The following is a 23,475-nucleotide window of genomic DNA, read 5'->3' as shown; positions in this document are numbered from 1 at the left end:
CCGCCCCCCGAATCGTTCTATATCCCCCATCCCAAGAAAAGAATCTTGGGTACGTGCCTGTATGAAAATATATTATTTTAGGGTTCTTGTCATTCTAAAATAAAATACCTGGAAATATTGAATTGCAGAAGAATCATCCGTCCTTTCTGTAAAAACTGATAGATCTTTTCCGGACTTGACTTTCGCTAGCAGTGATGTAAACTTCCGTGAATCTACAAATAAAAGCATTTCAGATAAAATCACACAAGTTATAAAGGAAAACTCAAAGGAAACAGAAAAGGGATATACGTTCAGATGAGTTATTAAATATGTAAAGTAAAAGTTTCGCTAAACTTGTTAAAAAAGAAAACATGAAAATAATAGTGGCATTTCTGTTAATCAAAATCCTTATATATTATTCCAGGGTATAGTTGTCACTGTATTTACACTCTACTCGCCTGTACTCCTTAATTTGCCCCTGTATCACTTCAATAATCTCAACCAATGAAGTCAACCTTGGCAACGATTCTATTCCTGGTTAACGACATCAAAATATCAAGAAGTCTTCTTTCCCTATCCACAATCAAAATATTGCTCCCTGAAATGTGATGGGTTCTCACAACTAAAAAGACGATCCGTTCTATCTTCACTAACTTCTCATAGCAATCATAAAGATTGTTCAAACTGGTTAAATTTCACGAAAGAAAAAGAAGTTCCAAAGATAAATTATCTTGGAAAAATAATTCTAGTGTGACCATTTTTAATACAGCAATAGTTCTCATCGACGATATTTTTCTCGTTTCAATTCCTACCTTTCAAACATATAATAATTTCGATACGTCCCTTTCAGTTGGATCAATTGGCAACATTCGAAGCAATCTATTGAGTTGCATCCCCTTTAATATTACATCCAAGCTTACAACGAACATGAATTACCACACATAAGAATGGATTGCCATCCCTCAAACCACCCTTAAGGCTAAACTTTAATTTTTCCCCCCTAAACACACTTGACATTTTTCATCGACCGTATTTTTTACTGCTGCCACTCTAAAATAATGTAGCTTATAAACACTGGTTGTAAAAACACTCTAACGACGCCATATCAGTTAATCACATATCTGACCTAACAATTAATATTAATTAACAATTAATGTTAATCAATGGTTGAACAATGAGAAAAATCCTTCTGTCGGGGCTGGGCTATAAAAATATGTCAAATTTAATAATTCTGAATCTCCTTTGCAATTAATTCCCTTAGTAACTTAAATGAAGACAAGGCATTTATCTAAGGAAGCAGGACGCGTCTGAAGCAAGCTGGAATCACTTTGCAACCTCCCGTGTCACAAAAACAGGCTTTGCTCCGTCAATTGATGTAATTCTTCATGGTCCAGTAAAAGTACGGTTTGACCGGGACAAAATTGCAATAAAAGGTTTTTTTTACACCAAAACGCTAAGAAGAAATCGCTGAACAACATTTCTTCTCCGTCATTACTGGGATGTAACTATCAGCAGAGAGTCGCCATCCCCGTTTCTCCGGTTTCATCACAGCCGCCTCGCTTTTCCATTCCATTACCTGCAAATACACGCGAAAAGAATGGAACTTCGCAGCTCAGGGTATGGGAGGCATCCGATCAGGGCAGACAAATGCGGAAGAGGAAGCGAGCTTGGCCAAGAACAGACGATGTCTCAAGGACACGAGAGTTTCTTCAGGCTTTCCTTTATAAATTCTCAAAAGAGCTTGTTCACCAGCTACAACGAGCTCGTCTTTCGTACCCTTCGAGTCTACAAAGACCTTAGCGGCCTCACGGAAAGACAGATCGGACCGGTACAATGACAGTCCGACAGATTTACCAATTCCTTGTAACCTCGAAGTGGTGTCACAGCCTAGGAACGCGTGCAGCAATAGAATTGCACCACACATGTCCCCTAGTTTTTCTTTGATGGAGCAAATATTCCATAGCTTGTGTTCCTTTGAAGCTTTCGTCTCGGATCTGAAATACAGGCCTTTGTGGCTGGCAGTGACATGATAGAGGAGAAGGATAAGGAGGTCAGTGTTGTTACCGATGAGACACGTCAACTGAGTTCTTGCACTATGAATGGCTGTGGTCGCAATCAGGACATCTGCGTCAGCAGAGGCATGTTATACCGAACAACCTGCTGAGGACAATTTTTCTCCTATTGCTAGAATTATCCGCTGCTTGTTTGTGCATTTTTTGCAAGAACTTCTTTCTAGTTAACTTTGTTGTACCAGTGAATTCTACCACTGGGCGCCGTTTACCCCTTGAACGTTTGAGGTGAGCCATACCTTTCGTCGATAGACCATTGTCATATCCATCAAAAACTACCAAAGCTTTTTCAAATCTAGTGGCGACATACTTGACGTAACTTTCGCAACCTAACTGTACCTAGTCTTTAATGGGCCGTATAGACTAGAACATTCAAGTTTCTATGCGTCTATTCTTAGTCTCTCTTTTTCTAAAGTCTAGTTTTCACAAGTTTGGTTCTCGTCAGATAATCAGGTTCCCGACGACTAGCGAAGCAAAAAAGAGTGAGGTACTTCTCTGCTCCTTTAAGTTCGAGATTTTCCTGTATTGCTTTTCGCAGGCTGTTCGAAGCATTTCAGGCGTCCATTGATCTGATCTTTCTGTAAAACCTCAGAAGAAAAGCTACTTCCTTTATTTTGGCAATGGAGTTATTAAAATCTTTTTTTTTTTTTTTTGTAGTTTAATATAAGTTAGAGAAGTGTTACAATAAAAGTGATATCATTTTCGGTTTCAGCGAGTTGATCAAGGAGGCACACTTGTGCCTCTATAAAGAGGCGACCCACCACAATGTTAAGCGATTTCCGGTCCTAGCGGTCGCAGAGAGACAGCGGTGATCGCTTTTTGTAGCCCACGCTCCAACTAAGAAACGTGCAAAATTTCACCCCCCCCCCCTCCGACTTTATCTTCATGGGTAAAAGTGGGCCGAAAGTTTCGACCCTCCGACCACAGCCCCCCCCCTTTAACGTTGTCCGATTGGGCTGAAATTTAGAAGTTAAGTATTCCTAAGACCCGGGAGCTTATTCTCGAAATTTCAGCTCAATCCGATCACTACTTTCCTGTTTTCCAAAAAACAAACATAGCCACTTAATGTTCATTTCTCTTTTTTTTTTTTCAGCCACGCCTACAGGCCACAGTCGGCAACGGATCCGGGGGAATGAGGAGTCATTCGAAGCGGAATTCGACCTGTTAGGGCCTCCTGATATTTTCAGACCAAAAAAAGTATCCTCCGAAATTACATTTACGAAAAACCTCGTTTTCCTATAAGAGCCCATGTTAATTTTCCCCGCCACCGCCCCCCCCCCTTTACGTTGTCCGATCGGGCTGAAATTGAGAGGATAAGCTTTCCTGGGGCCTGGGAGCTTATCCTCAAAATTTCAGCTAAATCCGATCCTTCCTTCCCTATTTTCCAAAAACCAAATATCAAGTTTTGTGGGGATTTGCTTGCGTCAAAAATAGATACGAGAGACTAAAATAATATAACAAGTTTCTCTGTGGTACAATGGTCGCTGTTCCTCACTATCAGGCGGAAGATCCAGGTTCGATTCCCTGTCAGAGAAAATTTTTTATATACTGAATTTAAAGTTTAAAAAAGAAACTCAGTTTCTTTTTTAAATCCAATCTATTAAATCCTTCGGCTCAACAGGCGTCTCCAGAAGAATATCACAGTCGGCCTTCAGGTTACAGGTAAGTCTCCACTGCTTTGATACCATGCCGTATACTCGCATGCTCGAAGAAAAGTTGAAAAAAGAAAATCTTACTGTGCATTTGATTTGAGTATTCAGGAATTAAAAACCTTAACACAAGAATCTTCAAAAGCAGGAGGTTTGGGAGGGGGCAGCCCCCCAACTTTAACTCCTGAAAAGATCAGCTAACAGTTAGTCAAGCAATAATAAGTAATAAACTTTACAAAAACGTGCAGAAATTATTTGAAAAAAAACTACGTTTTCTAAAGAGTTAAAGAGGCTGAGTCACAAGTTCAAACCTTAAAACGTACAGGGATTAGGAGGTGCAGTTGGGGGGCTGCCGCCCCCAAACCCCCGCTTCCGTATATAAAAGGGGCTGTGACCTCCTCAACGCCTCGCTCTTTACGCTAAAGTTTGACTTTCTTACAACTCTTTTTTTTAAACAATAAAAACTTTAGCGTAAAGAGCGAGGCGTTGAGGAGGGCACAGCCCCTTTCATATACGGAAGCGGGGGTTTGGGGGGTGGCGGCCCCCCAACTGCACCTCCTAATATCTGTACGTTTTAAGGTTCGAACTTGTGACTCAGCCTCTTTAACTCTTTAGAAAACGTAGTTTTTTTCAAATAATTTATACCAGAATCGAGTCTCCGAACGTACCGAAATAAGAAAAATCGAAAAAAGGATTTTTCACCCCCTTTACGCAGCCCCAGAAGATTTTCCCGGCGGGCGATTTTAGCAGATTATGGATATGTTGTTCAGAGATTTTTTTCCGAACAATTTAGTTTAAAAAAAGCTTCCTGAATGTCAAAATTGAAAAAAAACTATTTTTTCGCCCTTCACCCCCTTTAAGCAGCCCCAGAAGGTTTTCACGGCGGCGATTTTTAGCAGATTTTGGATATGTTGTCCAGCAATTTTTTTTGAAAATTTTAGTGCAAAAAAGCTACCTAAATGTCAAAAATGAAAAAACCTATTTTTCGCCCCCTTCCACCCCCTTTAAGCAGCCCCAGAAGGTTTTCCCGGCGGGCGATTTTGGTGGATTTTGCATATGTTGTTCAGCGATTTTTTCTGAACATTTTGGTGCCAAAAAACCTTTTGTTGCAATTTTATCTGGGTCGACCCACTTTTCTCGGTACTTTTACTATTTTCATCTAAAATAACTGAAAAACGACAAAATTGCCCCCTACACATTGCCTACAATTGCCCCATGATAAATACATTGTGTGCCCCCCCTTCCCTAAATTGGTGTGAATTGACCATACGTTCAGGCATTGAATCGGGGGGGCAGTTATACCAGAAGCTATTCTGAAAACCAATAGGTAAAAATTTTCTTAATGTAAGTGAAATCAAATTTTGTTAAAATAGTATTTAGTTTAGAACACATAAATTATATTAGAACTCATTTTTTATTTATGACAAATAGGCTATGATTTGTTTAGGGAAAGTCGGGGCTAATTTGGGCCCGACCCCCTTACACTTAAAACTTCCTTGAATTTCTGGGTACTTCCTAATCAAATTATTTAGTTTTTTTTAATTGCCCTCTCGCTTCCCAGAAAAAGAAATTCATTGATGACTTCCAATTTAGTTTTTTTTTTATAATGATATGCTGTCTGCAAACACACTCTTTTGTAGTGACAGTGGGCTTCTACATTGCTACCATTGGCGTTAAATAAACCGACCGTATGTTTCACCTCCCAATGTGTACGTCGCAATATCATTCTATGCACCTTTACTGATACGGCGGGGCGGTAAAAAGTCCGATTTAAAAAAAAAACTCTTTCGTGGATCCCTCTCCCACTATTTATGAAATTCCGTCTTTTTTCGTGCTGCATTTATCGAAGTTCATGCTTAGAACCTCTTGATTTCAGAAGTCATACTGTTGCACGAAGCCACAGATTTGCCAAAATACCAACACCAAATTTGAAACACAATTCATCACGGCGTGTCGAAAGAGTTGTAAGGGAAAATTGCTTTAAAAGGGAGAAATAAGGGACTTTGTGAGATTTAGACACTACCAGAAGAGCTCGGTATTGGATCCTTTCCAGGCGATCCTTCTGGTCCAAAGTCAGGCCGAAATGCCCAACGTAACAAGCATATTCTACCAGCGGTCTGATGAACGTAAGAAAAATATGCAATAGGTTGGGGGTTAGGACACCATGATGAGCAAGTAGTTTTAAAGAAAGGATACCCAGGTTTGCCCGTTTGATCATCTCCTGTGTCTGTTTTTCCCACTTCAGGTAATGTGTGAGATATATTCCTAAGAGTTTGATATCGGTGATTCTGCAACCTGAAACATTCTGTACGTAAGGATGAGCTGTCCCTCAGAAAAGAAAAAAATTAATGAGCGATTTTCCACGATTGAAGATCATTTTGCCCTCCTCCGCTTGGCGTGATAAACTCACCATTATTCTGTCTGCTTCGCTTGAAACACTATTTTCAATCAGCTCTAGTACGGATAAATCATCAACGAACATCAAGCTTAAAGCTAGCTCTCATTCTGACTTAAAGTCAGAATGAGGAGTTATTAAGACTACGCATTGTCTGTATAGTAGCACAACCGATTATACAGCATTTTATAATTGCATGCCAGTTATTACAGAGAAGGTCAGTGGATATTTTTGATGAGGAAGGGGTACCAAGAGACTAAAAATGTATTTATTTGTCCAAATTTCAGAAGTTTTCGTAACAGGTCCCTCGGGTTACTGTTAAGGGAATTTTCCCTTCACTTCGGTAGATTTGGATTAATACATTTAGACTTACAAGTGATATGGATACTGAAGAAATGACAGCTCCCCTCCTATTGTGGAAATACTTCGAGCACGAAATAAGAATAGATTCATACACTTACCTGGACAGAGGTGGAAAGGAGAGGGAGCTCTCAAGAACATAATATGTCTTTTAACCCCCCTCCGCCCATCCCAGACTAATGAAAATTATGAAACCATGACCCAACCACCAATTTTGGTGGCTCAGACCAGCCTCCCCCCCTCTTTCACACACACATTAACAAAATATGTACTCGGCGTATTTTAATGTTGGACGTATATGCGGAAATATTACAACCAGCTTTACAGTCAGCAGGCTCAAAAGTATTAGAACATCCGCTTTGGTAGGAATTAGACATCCCTTGCAAAATATGTGTTTAGTCTGTGTTTTGACTTAGGATGTATTTTTTAACAATAACTTTTAATTATTTACAACCACTCCCAAACAATCCCCAAATCCACCTAAAAATAGTCACACCATGCTTACATTGTGAATCTAGGGGTAAACCCTTAAATTGCACAGTTTAAACAACCGCTGCACTAATTTTGAGATCAACACGTGAAACCTGTTAACCTTTTAATGAACTGAGATAAATGCTTTGCATTCGATATTTGGATCACTCTGAGGACTTATCCCTGGGCAGTACTCATCACGTTGGCCCCAGATGGACATTTTTATACTTTTTGACTTAAATTACAATTACTAGCTTGAAAATGACTAATAAATCAAAATTAAATTTCAAAGGAGGAAAATATATATAAAATTTCGATTATTTTACAAATTTGTACTTATACTTGCTCGGTTTAAACGAGGTATGACACGTCTATCCTTTATGAAACTAATGAAAATTTGCTTTCTCTATAGTTTATAGAAATGAATAACAGTTTGTGTCCTGGCTGGACACAAACCACATACCTACAAAGGACAAGGCCCTCATATAATGCGCTATTATTATTAGCGTTTTGATAGAGTACCAAAAATGAGTTGAGGCTTAGGCCAGAAAGATCCAAAGGACACAAATCCAAAAATAGGTGATTTGTATGGAAATATTTCCCTATTATGGCGTTAAAGTGTCTGAAAATTGGTATTCAAGTTTAAATAAGGATAAATATTGAGATTTATAAATCGCTGGCTGTATGAATCAGTGCCTTGGCAGGCCCAAATTGGTTTGTATTTCTTCTCAATTCTAAAAAGATTAAAAAAACTTATATATTAAATTTACCAAAGTATTAAACAAAATACTGAAGAAGAATACTTTAAAATATATCAGGTTCAAAAATGAGTTGCAAAATATTATCCCACAAAGTTATAATGATAATAATAACAGTTATTACTCAAGAAGCCCTAGGGCCATGGTAATACAAAATGAGAAATTCAATTCTAGGGAAATTATAGTACACTCCTATCACACTACATTACACTATATCACACTACTGTACACATTTTGCACCGCCTGCACAAAGCCCAAGATTAAGTACATTTTTATTCTTTTTAAACGGGACGCCAATCATCAATCACTCACATCAACGGCGAGGGGGTACCCACTTTCCGCCACCTGGTGTGCATCTCAGAAAGCCACGTGTGCCACATAGCTTACCAAGATTCCCCAGAGTTTCTCAACGGCATGTTCCCAAAACGATACACGTACCTAAGTAAATCGAGAGGCGTTATTTGCAACCGAACTTTGAAAATATCTGATCTACATTTTTTCCGGAAGGGCTCTTCCCTCGACATAGCAGCCTGTTCTCCGTTCTGAAACTACATTGAAAAGTTTTTGAAATAATTACTTTAAGAAAATATCTTTGAAATCCAGTATGATATTGTTGCCGCCAATTGGTACCCAAAATTGTTTGTGTGATTTTTAGTTCTTTAAAAAGCACTTCAAAATTTTCCCAAATAAAATTTCTTTTATATTGCCCTGTACAAAAATTTCTCCTATTTTAGTACAAAAAAAGAGCAAATCAAAAACGGTTTATTTGTATTTTTGTTCAAACTAGGTTGGTTTTAAATCACGTGTCTTATATCTAGCAAATATTCAAAATAAACACCATATGCCTTTTATTTGTTTAGTAAGAATCCTGTTCAACCGATACAAAAAAAAAAATATTTAATTACCAGAAAATTATATATTATTTCCTTGCGACGGTCGGCGTTGAACCTGAGTACCTTCAAATCAAACGCCTGTGTCTGATCCACTACTTCGTCACATGGTGATAGGTTTCTTATTCTTCCATTATATTTCATTGAAGAGCTGTAGTACTTATCTTTCTGCTCTTGGTAGTCTAAACCCCCTGTTTAGACTTTATTTTTATATGGTAATTTGCTATTTGCCAGATAAAGATAAAGTTGCAGAGGTCCTTGACAAAAATAGACCCAGCAATTTTTGTATCTGAAACTTTCATGTTAGTCTGTGGTATAGGGTGAACTCAATGCACAACAAAACAGGCAGGGGCACGGGCCCCCAAAATGGAACTCGAACAAGGACGATTTTTTTTTTCCAGTTGGCTTAAAATTTAAATCCTTCAGTCAAAGGACACAATGTAAAAAAAAAAAAAAAATATATATACATTGGTTCTCCCAAAGACAGGACCCGAAAAAGTGCTAGAACTTTCTTAGAATGGTTTGAAACTTGCATCCTTAAGCTCCCTGGCAAAGCAATGCAATTTAATTGTATTAATTTGGTATTAAAATATTCATTTTATTCAGTAACATTTCTTGTCAGCAGTGGTGAACTACATGACAATGGAGACATTAATGGCAACGTCGAGACTAGCAAAACCGTAAACACAAGATTGGAAACAGAGAATCATTTTAAGACATCTAGGGATACGTTAAGTAGACGCGCCCCTGGCAACTATATGATTAACGATTTAATCTTTTTTACTGACAAACTAGGCAAAAAAGTGAATAAGTGGTTATTACCGAAATTTTGATTTTTGTATGTAGGATAAGCTATTCCATAATGTATCTTGGGATTCTTTATTTCTATATAGGTCCTTCTACAAACGCCAAAAATTATTCTATGTCTTGTCCCATTTTTTTCGTTTATAAATCGTAATGGTTGAAACATGAGGGGTTGTGTGCGTGAATTCCTGTCAATTTCTGTTAATATGTATTGAAGAATACCTTGGTGTAGGGGGTACACATGATCATAAAGCGTTATTGGAGGGAACCCTGTTGAGAGCAGAAAAAAAGAAGACTGTCAATCAGATGGTTTTGTCCAATGAAATGTGATGAACTGGCAATCGAATGAGCCCTTCCCCGAACTTCTAAAAAAAATCGTTCTTGAAGACAACCTGTCGTGAAAAAAAAGGCTTTGAGGCACATTGTTTTCTACTTGGTTTTCTACCTTTGCAATTACTACGTAACTTTTATGATAGTTCTTAGTCCTCTGAAAATCAGCCAGAAACGTCTTCAGACAATAATGAATAATAATGTCATCGGTCAGTGTGTAGGCTCATTATGGACAAAATCATTGAGGTTTTTCGATCATGACTGTTTGAAAGAATTGTACGATGGAGTGTTGTTCCCTCTTGTGTACAGATATAAAGTCAAATTCCAAAATTGAGAAACGGGTAAAATCAAAGATTCTTTATGTCGAAACAAAATACCTAACTTGTTTAATACTGTCATATTGCGCAAAGAACATGGTGAATGTGTGACGAAATCTCTTGCAGCATTAAAAAAAAAAAAAAAAAAAAAAAAATCAAAATCACCTTGCGGTTTCAGTGTTAATAATTACTGTTCATAAGTGTCTTCGAACCTGATACAAATAGTAAATCAATCAAAATATAAAAAAGTTATAAAATAACCGAAGAAAAACAAATTAATACTATCAAGATTTCTAGCAAGCAGATTTGGGGAAAAGTTTATGAAACAATTCTGGTAACAGGCTGTAAGGAGCGACGCGGTTCAATAGTAACGAAAACTCTAGGAAACTGAGCTTTAATAACAACAGATGTATCTAAAGAGCCAAATTTTCATTCTGATTCAAAATATATGAAATTTATTAAGTTTGATGTTACCCATCAAAAGTTACGAGCCTGAGGATATTTACTCAATTTTTCAAAAAGGGAAGGAACATCCCCAAACATAAAGCAATCTTAATGAAAATCACACCACCAGATTCAGCATATTAGAAAACCCAGCTGAAGAGGTTTCAAACTCCTATATACATTAATAAGAAATTCAACGGCAAAAAAATGTGGCGCAAAACACTGCACAAACTACAAAGCTACCATAAACAACGCAACTGCTAATTAAAAATCATTGGGACCCTTCAACGTATAAATTCCCTTTGAAGCCCTCCGTTTTTCCGAGGAAAGAGTATAAAGCCAAGGTGACTCATTTGGTGGTTGCTGCTTACAACGAGAATCAATATATACAAGCCTGCCGCATGCCGAGTGCCGGAGCCAGGCCTGGAAATCCGCTACGCTTTTGTTTTTTTAACTGGCATATTGACATTTCTGGCCACAAAAACAAAATAAATAAGTCTGGAGCAGAAAGTAGTATAGTTACATCCAGGATTAAAAGACGTAGAGATCGGGCCAACTGTAACCGAAACACGAAGTAACCGAATTGCAAAGTTGTAATTTTACAAAGGCACTACTTCTAATTTAAGTCCGATTTGCTTAAAGCGAGTTAAAGCAACATGATATGAATTAACTTTCAATGGTTGGAAAGTATACATCATTTGAACAAAAAGAAGAAATTTTTGTGACAAGACGTATCCAAAAGCTAAAGCCAAGAGTATGGAAAAAACGACAACGAGAATTACATTGAATTGCAAACGAAAATTTTGAACAGCGATCTGTTTAAAAACTGGAAAAGACATTTTTTGGTATCCATGACGTCTTAAGAAATTATATAAGATAATGCATGAATCTAAACGGCAAAAGCAAAAGGCATGGAAAAAATATCTCAGGTAATGATGAATGAAAATGAACAACAAAATTTACGGTTGGAAGACAAGTGACAGCAGGGATCACATCGAATCACAAGCGAAGTTTCTGCTTAGAAGAGAAGAAACTGTGAAAATCACAGCGAATCCCAGAAGAGTACAAATCATATATTCGCGCCAAAATTTCTTAATTCAATTGAAATTACTGATTTTACACCTCATGACTTAAAACTAAAGAATAACGCCATGATTATGCCAAATTCGTTTATAGCCTTAATTTTGGAAAAAATGCATATGACTGACGTCATAGTTATGAGTTCCAGAAGATAACAAATCCTATGAAATGAATGATTCCATCATGCATTAACAGGAAGGAGTAATTGAATTCACTCCACACTTTCTTAACTCAATTGTTATTGTTTATTTGACACCTCATGACTTAAAACAAACGAATATATACACTCCCTTTAAAAAACAAACGAATTGTATGGCTTGTTAGTATTTTTCCCAGGGGCATCAAACTTAACCTGAAGCCATTACATAAAGAAGAAGCTCACATTATCTGTGGTTAGAAGACAAGCGACAACGACAATATATAAGTCTGTCTAGTGCCAGGGCCCGACTTTGAAATCGGCTATCTGTTTTTTTTATATATATATAAAACTGGCATATTGACATTTCTGGCCAAAAAAAAAACGATTTAAATAGGTGAGAAATATAAAGAATAACTTGCATTTTTCCAAGGGTGGTTGTACTGAACCTGTCCTGACGCTAAGACATCAAGAAGAGGCTCATATTGTCTATGGTTAGAAGAGGTGACAATGAGTATCCATATATAAAAGCGTGCCACGTAGACGTGCCAGGACCCGGTATATATATATATATATATATATATATATATATATATATATATATATATATATATATATATATATATATATATATATATATATATATATGAGACCTCTGGTATTCTGTTAGTTTCAGATTTGATTTCTCCACTCATAGTAATTTCTCTTCATTTTAAGTTGGGCTTTCTTGTAGGAGTTAATTTCTCCTTGTTTCAGTTTTAATGTTGATTTTCCTCATAGAAAACTTGTTTTAGTTGATAGAGTTGTATTACGTATTGGTAATATCAATTCTAATATTCTTTGGAGCAGCAGCATTAATTGTGGTATCAACAGTATTCCCAAAATCAGTAGCATTCCCCTCAGTTCCGCCAATTACATTGTTGTCTTCCCCACCTTTCCATGCACCAATTCAATATTCACAACTACCCCCTATGTTGCCATAATCTTCTGTCAACCCCCTACTACTAAAGATTCAATACCTCCACTACCACAAGTACCTTGCTTTCTAAACTTCTCCTCCACCTCCATTGGTTTGATCCTTACTAACTGAAATGTGATTAAATGGAAAATCGCCTTATGTGGATTATGTGATTTATAATCGATGTGACCATATGTATGGATGTATGGCAATATACATTCATATGCATGGATGTATGTTGTATACATCTTAAAAACAAAACTCCTTTCTCTTGCTGACCAATGGTCTGCGTTGCGCAGATACCGATCTCCTGATTCCCTGCCTTCGGCAGGGAGTGCAGTGCGTGGTTGGGGGCAAATAATCAGACGCTTCCCGTGTTTTCCCCCCAGATTTGTCCAGGTATCCACTTAGAGCTGGGTCGACACTGGCTGAGTTTACAGAGTCACACCACAACCAGTGACAGACCAAATAACAAGCAAGATCAGGAGTCAAACCCCTGTTCTCAGGATTTCAGTTCCAGTGCGCTAACCCCTCGTCTAGGATGGTATCCATATGGATGTATTGCATACATCCATAGGAATTTATTAGTGCTAATAGCATTATTAGTGCTAATAGCACTATTACCAATAATAGTAGTGCTATTAACAGCACCATTAGTAGTGCTAATATTACTATTAGCACTATTAGTAGTCCTATTGACCCTAACAGCCCATTTGAAAATGGCTGTGTGAAGAAAGAAGACTTGGAACCTTATCTCTGATCCTTCAGTTCAACAAGATAGAAGATTGTTTGACTTTTAATAAATTCAATAGCTGGTTATAATTATAGTTAAAATTAATATATAATTTAGTCATTTATTTTATCCTTAATAACACTAAATAGATTAAATTGAGATAGACAATAACTAAATTCGCATTTCATTTATTTCAGATAATTTTAAATTTGAATTTCCAAAACCTTTCCTAAATCATCCTAGTTTCAAACAGCTTTTACATATTTGAATATACGTGGTTAAGGGAAAAGGGGGTTTGGGATCAGGATCATCTCCAAGTCACTCTGACTTAGGGGCCTCCAATTACACAAACTAAAATCCTTTCATGATTCTGATTTTAAAAGCTATAAAACCTACACCTTTTTATTCAAATTCATCAATGACACCTCTGTTTTAAAATGGATTCTTAGCATAGGTTGGTTGTTTTAGCCCTGAGCTGCAGGCATCAAATCTTCAGAGTAAGCTTCATATATTTACACACACACTATATATATAATTCAGCTGAAATATATATATATATATATATATATAATTCAGCTGAAAACAAGAATGTTAGCAATAGTTACCAAATTCATCCTTGAGGGTAAATAGCAGGGTTTCATAATCCAATTTAAAACAATGTCCACGTTTTCCAATCCTACACACGTCTGTGCTAGTATCCACTGGGAATTCCAATAGCTCTTCATTGCCACCTATAACACGTATTTAATAAGTATAAAACAAATATACAAATGACATTGGTGCACAAACCCAAAATTAAGTTCGAAGTAATTAAAATTGTTTGTATTCTGATAACACTGGAATATTTGAATAATAACCCACAAATTGCTGCTATGTACGAGAATAACACTGCTGCGGTTAAGGTAGGAAATGAGGTTAGCAGCTGGTTTTGTATTAAATCAGGAGTTAAGCAGGGTTGTGTTCTATCCCCCCTTATATGGATTATTTTGATGGACTTTGTCTTAAGGAGCACAGGAAAGGCAGTGGGAGACCACGGAATCAAATCGGGCTGAAAAAGTCTCCTGGACTTAGATTATGCTCATGATTTAAGCATCCTAGATGAATGTATGAGCAAAATGAATAAAGTTTTAGATATTTTGCAAGTACAGGTGCTAGAATAGGCTTGAAAATTAATGTTAAGAAGACTAAGTCACTAAGGCTAGGAATAAGTGAAGATGAAAAGATGACGTTGGGTAATGAAAAGATTGATCAGGTGGGCAGCTTCACTTACCTTGGTAATATTATTAGTAATGATAGTGGGAGCAGTGAAGATGTTAAAAGTAGAATAGCCAGGGCTCAGGGTGTTTTTTCACAGTTTAAAAAAGGTTGGAAGAATAGGAAGATAAGTCTGCAAACCAAGATTAGAATATTAGAAGCTACAGTGATGTCAGTGGCCAAATATGGCTCTGAAGCATGGACGCTCTGAAAAGCGGATGAAGATTTGCTATATGTTTTCCAGAGAAATTGCTTAAGGATTGTTCTTGTTACTCGGCTGATCGCATTTCAAACAGTAGGCTGTACGACAAATGTGGTTCAATACCGCTTTCTAGGGCTATAATGAAAGAAATTTTGAGGGGGCTAGGACACGTTGTGCAGATGAAAGATGAGAGATTGCCGAAGAATGTCCTTTTCGGCCATCCGTCTAGGGCTAAACGGAAAGTAGGTCGTCCTCGTCTGGAGTGGGAGGACGTCATAAAGAAAGATTTAATTGAAATCGGAACTTCGTGGGCGGGTGTAAAAAGGGAGGCTTTGAATAGATTGGGGTGGAGGAGAAGCGTGCGTAGCTGTGTTGGCCTCAGGCGGCTTGGTGCTGCGGTGAGTTGTTAGTAGTAGTAGTAGTAATTGCTGCTTCTATGAAGTAAAATATTTTCGAGCTGGATGTCATTTATATGGAAGGGGTAAAAAGGGGTATTAAAAAAAATAGATTGTAAAATTTCATAACAATTGGCTTACAAAATAAAAAACTGTTTCTTTCAAACAACAGCATTGAAAAACAATTTTTACCATTTGTATGCAAATCAGCATTGGATTTAATGATCTTTGATTCTCAAAATGTGTAAAACATGCATCCACAATAAATTTCTTTAAATAAACTTTCATAAATTGTTTTTAATTGAACATTCATTGCAGTTGTCTTAGATTATATAAAATTATCTTTGCCTTTAAAGCATGTTTCACTGACAAAACGAAGTTAGAACAAAAATTTGCTTCTGGTCTCCATGAAATTGCAATCACAAAATCTTACAGAATTTTACCACAATGATTGTAAAATTGTAAAAATTTCACCACAGTTGGCTTACAAAATAAGGAACTCTGTTTCCTACAAACAGCAGCATCCCTAATGGAAAATAATTTTTATCCTTTGTATGCAAATCAGCATTGGATTTAATGATCTTTGGTTCTCAAAATGTGTAAAATATGCATCCACAATAAGTTTCTCAACGAGCTTTAGCAAATACCATTTTTTAGACTTTATGGCAGTCACTTCATGTATTTTTGTGAGAAAAGGTTGTATTTTTCCAAATTAATTTACAACTGGTGTTGTAAGTCAGATCGATTTAAAATATAAAACTTTCGTTGTTTCGAAAAACTTACCATATGAAATAAATATCAGAAAAGAAATATTTGACAATTTGCAAACAAATTTTCACCAGATTTAGTCAGGACTAATGTGAGGGGTTACCCCAAATGTAAATTTAGCTTTATTCAAATAATTATATAGGAGTAAGAAATTTGTATTTCATAAATGGCTGGTTTTCTGTAGCAAAGCCAAAAGACCAGATTTCAGCTTTTTTCTTTGAAGACTATCCCTAAAAACTAAAATGTTGTCAGTTTTAGATTGTCTTCTTTTTTCTCCCAGTGTGGTAATCAGAAACTGTGAGCTAGGAAGCAAATCTCAACCGTCTTTCTGATGCGTAAGCTTTGCAAATTACTTTATAGCTTGGACTTCTAGAACAAAATCTAAAATTTTGAAGCATATATCAATTCTCGAAGTTGATTAAAAGAATTAATACAAATATAATACACCTAGACAAAAAAATGTCATGCATATCTAAAGGTCCCACTTAGTTTTCCATGATCTAGGATAGGCCCAAATGAGCACAGTGAGCCTCCCCCCCCCCCAAAAAAAAATATGCATTTTATAACAACCTTATTACCTGCTCGTTGATTTAGAAAAAACATAGTTTTAATTAAAATTAAGGTACTTGCATGATAAACACCTTACCATTCAAGTTGTTCATCCATTGACACATTATAGAACTGTTTTTTTTTTTCGTTAGTTTCTTCCAGCTTAGCGTGAGACAAAACAAAGAGAACTGACAAAATAGATGGAAAATACATAATTTGGGCTATATGTTTGCACATTAGGGGGGGGGGGGTAAAGTATTTTGACAGTGCAAAGTTAGAAAAAAATTCTTACTTCATAATATGCAGAATAATTATACCTAACACATTAGGCATGCAGACCTGCTATACAGCTTGGATCTTAAGCTGTGACATCCCATTTACCAACATCTTTTTCGGACATTGTAATCTTCTGGCACTTAAAAATTTTTGGGTACCATGTTTCATCAGAATAAAAAATTCGCTCACAAATGATTTGAGGAACTTTTCGCAAATACTCATAGTTTCCACACTTGCACTAAGATTGTACAAACGTTGGACAAAATTCTTAGGTAACACTCATCACTTGATAAGCTACTCTAAGAATTTTGTCGACCCTGAAAATGCAGACGCCCATACCCAGTGTATTGAGAGGCTTTGTCATCCTTTGGAGAAATAAAAACCTGTATATGCAGCATTCTTTAGAGAAAAAAAAAACCTGAAAGAGGTTAGAGATAAAGAATATATATCTGAAGCAGTACATTCCGCATCCTTGTGAGTATAGACCTAAAGAGCATCTTTGCCTTTTTTTTGTCCAGGCCTCAAAGCTTTACCCTAACCCCCTCCCCTCCTACTTAGCTCAGAACCATTGGCTTACAAAATTGTGGAGGCTGAAGTTATCTAATGAGCAGAATTAGATTTGGACGTGGAGGAGCTCTGGTTGGTTTGAGTCTCTGAAGATCTGTAATTGCATCATCTGAGTACTTGAAGAACAGCGTTGTCCAATGGTGCACCTCAATTTGGAATAATCTCCCTGAGAATGTTTTCCCTAAGAGTTTCTCTGTTTACCTGTTGAAGAGATGGTCCAACAGAAATTTACAACCTCCTGATGGAAAGCCATAAATGAATAGCAGCATATCATTTACTTAAAAGTCCTGGAACTTTAAATTCAGGAATACAAAAAAATTAATGTATGTGCCTTTTTATTATTTTGCTCACTTTTTTTTATTTTCTTCATCTGTTTATTTTCATACTTTATTCAGGTATTTTCATACCTAACAATGTTAAAAAATATGGTTACACAAGAGTGAACATAAAGAGTGAAGTTTATTTATTTGATTATAAAAATATGGCAAATTACAGTATAGGACAGAAGTAGGATTAAAAAAAGAAATATATACAATTCTCCATTTGATGTTCTTCCCAAATATAATGGTTGCTGCTTTTGTAGTTGCATCCCAGTCACTCCTCCTCCTTCATGGGGCCAGGTATGGCCCTAGACTATTTAGCTTTATTGGCATTATGAACCAACTTTTGATGAAAAATAAGCACAAATAATCAAATAAAAGCACAGAATCCGGAAACTTAGAAAAGAATATTCTTAAGATGATGATAATATGCCTTTGGTTAATAGTAGCCTACATCCGATATAGTATTTAACTTTATTTTATCACACAATATTGCTGCTAGTCTAGTGCCAGATTCTTTTACTGTTGAGCTCATTAAATCTGTTCTTAAGAAGTGCAAAGAGCCCTTGCAGGGGGGTTCCCACTGACCAATCACCATTGCTCATCTGTTATATACTTTTTTTTAATATAGTTACATGTGAAATTTATGGGTTTTTTACACTCCTGATAATCCGTTAAGATTTAAGCTTTAATACCTAAACTATGAAACAGGGTTGATAAAAATCATACACATTTTCAGAACACTATCTTATGATTAAAATAATATAAAAACATGGAAGAAAAAAAAACTTTAGAAACGAAATGGCACTATGGTGTCATGTGGAACAATCTGGCAGAAATGCTTGGTGCTTTACTATGCCACACTATGAAGATGTTTCTTTCACAATTAAATAAAAAAAGAAATGCATGTGAAATTTTCCCATGGTATGGGTATGAACTTACTTGTACTTGTTGCACGTTCAAGCTGCATCCAGACTCATTGTGGCGCCCAGCAGATGACGACATGTCTCCTTCCATAGGTTTCGCTCGAGGGTGGCAGGCTCCACCATTTCCAGCCACTGGCGATCCCAGCGACGGTCGTATTTTCGGAATCCTCCGATTGGCTCCAGATCAGACTTAACCGTTGCTAGCCAGGTCTTCTTTTGGCCTCCTGCCCTCTTCTTCCATGCCGGTAGTGGTAGACATTTGAGACATTTTTGCTTATATGGTCATCTGGTCTGCGCATTGTGTGGCCAAACCATCTCAATGTCCTGTGCTTAACAATGTCAGAGACAAGTGGGCGATCCCCACATCTTCTCCGTACTTCGTCATTCGAGATTCTATCTGAGAGGCGGATACCCAGGATATAGCGCAGGCATTTGTGGTTGAATATATTCAAGCTCAACGCTTCGGCTGCTTTAAGTGACCGCGTTTCACATCCATAGAAGAGGACAGAGAGAACCATAGCTTCATACACTCGGAGCTTTGTGCGTAGCGATATTTCACTCCGCTTCCAGAGATACTTCCGTAATTGAAGGAAGACACTCCAGGCTGACGATATGCGGCTCTGGATTTCTTCTGAAGATTCGCCGGCAGGGTTTACCATCGATCCGAAGTATTTGAACGACTGAACGTCCTCTATCTGATTACCATTCAGGGTCACAGGGATTTCATCAATCCCATCGGTTCTCATGGTTTTTAGTTGGCTTATTTGGAGACCAGTAGAAAGTGCCTTGACTCCAACGTCATTTATCATAGCATGGGCTTCTGTATCAGATTCAGCAAGCGTATCCACATCGTCACCATAGTCAAGATCTGTGACAGAGAAGGACGGGCTCACTGCAACGCCTTTATAATTGTCCAGGACCCTGAGGATCCAATCGATGACGAAGTTGAACAGAGTTGGTGAAAGGACACAGTCTTGACGTACACCTTCCTCAATCAGGACCAGATCTGAAAGATCGCCATCGACTTTTACCCGGGTCTTTGTTTCAGCATAGTATGCCTTGAGCAGATTGATGATCGTCTCAGGCAAACTGTCCTCTCCCATTGCTTCCCATATTGCATCATAATGGACCGAATCAAACGCGGTAATGAAGTCTATGAAGATTTGTATTGTTTCCTGCTTTAGCCTGCAGGCTAAAAATCTGGTCACAGCAACCCATTCCCGGCCTGAATCCTGCTTGGTTGGTTCGCGTTTGGCTGTTTCTGGTGTCTCTGAATCTATTTAAAAGTATGACTGCAAACAGCTTGGCAGCAATCGGGATAAGGGATATACCTCGGTAGTTTTTGCAGTCCATTCGGTCTCCTTTTTTGAAGATAGGGACAATTATTGAGGTCTTCCAGTCATCTGGGATGATTTCATTGTCCCAGCCTTCGGTTATCACGCTATGAAGTTCAGCCACCGCCACCTCGGGGAGACCTTTCAGTAGCTCGGCAGGAATCTCGTCTATTCCTAGGCTTTTATGGTTTTTCAAAACTTGGATCGCCTTAATTACTTCATCCCTTGAGGGTGGGTCTGTACATGCATTTTTATAAGCCTTGTTGTGCGGGGGGTTCTCCGGTGCTGTAAGTGGTTGCTTTTGATTACTATTTTTTTCTGGTCTCAATAGCTCTTGGAAGTGAACTCGCCATCTTTCGATGCGCTCCTCGCTGCTTTTGAGTATTTTCCCATGCTTCGCCTTAAGCAAGGGGATGATAGTTTGCTTTTTCTTCCCAGTGCATTCTCCAAGCATCTGATAGAGTTTTCGTGTATCGTTCCGTGACGCAGCTCTTTCCATATCACTGGCAACATTAGGCCAGTAGGCTTTTTTGTCAGCTCTTGCTGATTTGTGACAATCTTGTCGTAGCGCTTTGTGTGTGGGGGACTTCTTTTTGGGTATTTCTTTTTTCTTAACAGAGAGTTTGAGTGGCTTTTGTTAGATCCATCTGTTGGTTTTATGCTTTACAAACCCAAGTATGTTTGAGGCAGCTTCATTGATGTGGTCCTCAAATTTGCTTCATTTCTTCTCAATCTTTATCTTGGGGCAGTTGGTGCACTGATCAGTCGGGTTTGCCTCCTCGGTGCCATCTTGAAGGACAGCGAAGCGGTTTGAGAGTTCAAGGACAAATCCTCCTCTGTACTCATCTACTTTCAGCTTCGACACGTCTATTTTCTGGTTCGGCATAGTAGTCTTCCTTGATCTAAGTCTGTACTTTAGCCTTGTCTTCAGCAAGAAGTGGTCAGATCCATTTTTCAATCCAGTTTCAGCACCTCTGTGCACTCTCGAGTCCAAAACCATGGATTTCCATCGTCGGGATACAAGGAGATAATCTATTTGAGCCTTTACTCTTCCATCGCGGGATTCCCATGTATACGTATGACACGGCTTGTGCCTAAACCAGGTGTTAGCCACAGCGAGATTGTTCTGCATTGCGAACAGCAAATGCCTGTTTCCATTTGTGAACCTGTCTGCGAGGCTGTGCTTTCCGATCGCCTGTTCCGAGTTATTCAGCTTTCCGCCGATTCTGGCATTGAAGTCATCTTCAATTAGGAGGATATCTTTCCGGGGAATCTTATCAATGACTGTCTGCAGGTCACTGTAAAACTGATCTTTTTGCAGTTCAGTGGCATCCCTTATTGGGGCGTAAACGCTAAGGATAGTCAGATTGTTCATGCAACCTTTAATTCTTGCCCGTACGATTCTCTCAGATACAGGCTCATATTCGATGAGCCCAGTGACTGCTTTGGGGGACAACAGGATACCAACTCCTGCTCGGGCAGATCCATCTAATGGCCCCGAGTTGTAAAAAGAGACCGCCTTCCCAGCCGAGGATTCAAGGGTCAAGATGTTACGTCCGTTTAGTCTCATCTCAGAAACGCACAGAATATCAAGGTTATAAAGATAAAATTCTTCAGCTACACAAGTTTGTGCCAATGAACATTTAATCGAGCACACATACTGTTGGCAGTGACTTCTTCACTTATCAGAGAGGGTAATGGCTCGAGTCATCAGATCTGACACAAACAGAAGGTAGAAAATCCAATCTTTGATTCTTAGAGGCTGGAGGAACTGTTGTTTTCTTAAAAGTAAAGCTACAATGTTTTGTGGCATAGGTACCAATGGACTGTTCACTAGACAAGGTAAGCTTGAACTGGAGCTAACTTGGAACCTATGGTGTCCTGGTCTGACTACAAACATACCATTATAGTGGGCTTTCCCAATGCTAGTGATCAGAATGCAGAAGAAGTTCAGCATATACCCCTTTTTCATTTCAAAGTCAATCCTTTATAGTTCCTGGGGCATATTGCACAAGTCTTCTCAACGCATAAGCTTGTTGTATTCTTTCATTGCAAAGGGCCTTGAAATATTCGTTTGTTTGGACTTCCTTACTGTCAAACCATTTTATTGCTATTCAGTTTTACTCAGTTTCCACCTACCACTCACATAACCCTGGATGATGGTGCTTTGGAGACTTATAGCAAAAAACCTTTCAGCTTGATAGTGTTTAGAGTTGGTAGCGTCTGACTAACCTCATCCTTTAACAACTGAGCCACAGCCAAGTAAGAAAAACAGTCCATGTTATACTGCTTCTATTTCTGATATTTTGGGATAAGCTTAATAAGTCCTACCATAAAATCCAAGGCTAGAGCTTTCAGCTGAACCCTTGCCTATAGATACTGAAGATGAAACTTCTTTCTCCAGCTGGCGAGAATAGCTCACAACCCAACTTTTGTGGCTTCTTGGGTAGTATTGTCTTAATCAAATGCTAGCTTTAGTGAGAATAATCTGTTTGTCTGTTCACTGACTATGTTCCTGAGGAATTCTTTGAGGTTTTCTTATGAAAACTTTGATAACCAGTCAAGCTCTGTAAGTTTTTTTATGGGATGGGTAGCTTGCTGGAGGTTATTTAGAATCATTGTTGAAATGAGGATGTCCTGAAATTGACTGAAACAATATTGAACAATTCTGAGCAAGCAATTTTGGCCAAGATATTAACTTCTACATATTTTTTCTTTTTTTAAGAAAGAAACAAAATGCAGGAGAGAATGAATAGATATACAGAGAAAGACTTTATACTAAAGCTAGCAAAAGGATGAGACTTGTACATGTGGGAAATAACTGTTTGATTCTTGTACTTTTGCCTAATGGTGCAACATGGAACCTTGATTTTGAAAGAGTGCAAAAAGCTGATGATTGCATCAGAGACAAAGAAAGCATATCACAGGACTCCTTAGATCATCTATAATGTGTTAATAAAGAAACCCAAATGAAGGGTCTCTTACCTTTATCATGGTTGCAGCAAAAGCTGCAACCTAGTAAAGAGTGAACAACAGCCCATACTAACCGTAAGTTAAAAGACGTATTTTTTTAGAAACGGACTAGTGAAAAAAATTGTCATTGGACATTGATTCAGGAATGGTAACTATTATTTTGGTTTGTCTTAAAAGTAAAAGTTTATTGGAAAAAGAAATGTATGGTGATTTTGAAAAAAAAGCCTGAAACCCCTCGAAAATGACGTCGACCAAAATGAAAAGTATACCATGAGAATCAGCATGGTCGGTATCTTACACAAGAAAATTACAGTACCCCTACTTGAACAATAAGGAAAATCCCTTTTTTGCATTGGTTGCACTTTTTTTTTCAGGCCTAGTGGGTTGGTTACCAGAACATGAGAGAGATGCTTAATGGCTATTCAAAAGCTATTTCTACTATCTACGTGCTTTTTATAAATTCCCCCATCTGCAAGTGCCATATGGCTTTAAAATTGCACTTTTTGTGCCATTTTTCAAGGGGTGGCACTAGCAGGCT

The 23,475-nt window shown here is 37.8% G+C and overlaps 1 protein-coding gene across 3 annotated transcripts in view; it reads right to left on the bottom strand.

The window, feature by feature from the left end:
- Art4 (arginine methyltransferase 4) overlaps nucleotides 1-23,475 on the bottom strand; it is an 82,362-nt gene that overhangs the window by 34,219 nt on the left and 24,668 nt on the right. For all 3 annotated transcript variants that reach the window (XM_089102594.1, XM_089102595.1, XM_089102596.1), the window contains exons 2-3: nucleotides 13,979-14,104; nucleotides 109-212 (exon numbers count right to left, since the gene is read on the bottom strand). In XM_089102594.1, coding sequence (XP_088958720.1) covers nucleotides 109-212; nucleotides 13,979-14,104 — 230 coding nt within the window. The remainder of the gene's footprint in view (nucleotides 1-108; nucleotides 213-13,978; nucleotides 14,105-23,475) is intronic.

Source organism: Artemia sp. Qi Xiang Cuo, chromosome 16 (assembly GCF_049724085.1).
Source record: "Artemia sp. Qi Xiang Cuo chromosome 16, ASM4972408v1, whole genome shotgun sequence".
In the NCBI taxonomy this organism is placed as follows: domain Eukaryota; kingdom Metazoa; phylum Arthropoda; class Branchiopoda; order Anostraca; family Artemiidae; genus Artemia; species Artemia sp. Qi Xiang Cuo.
This window is presented reverse-complemented; position numbering and strand designations above follow the sequence as displayed.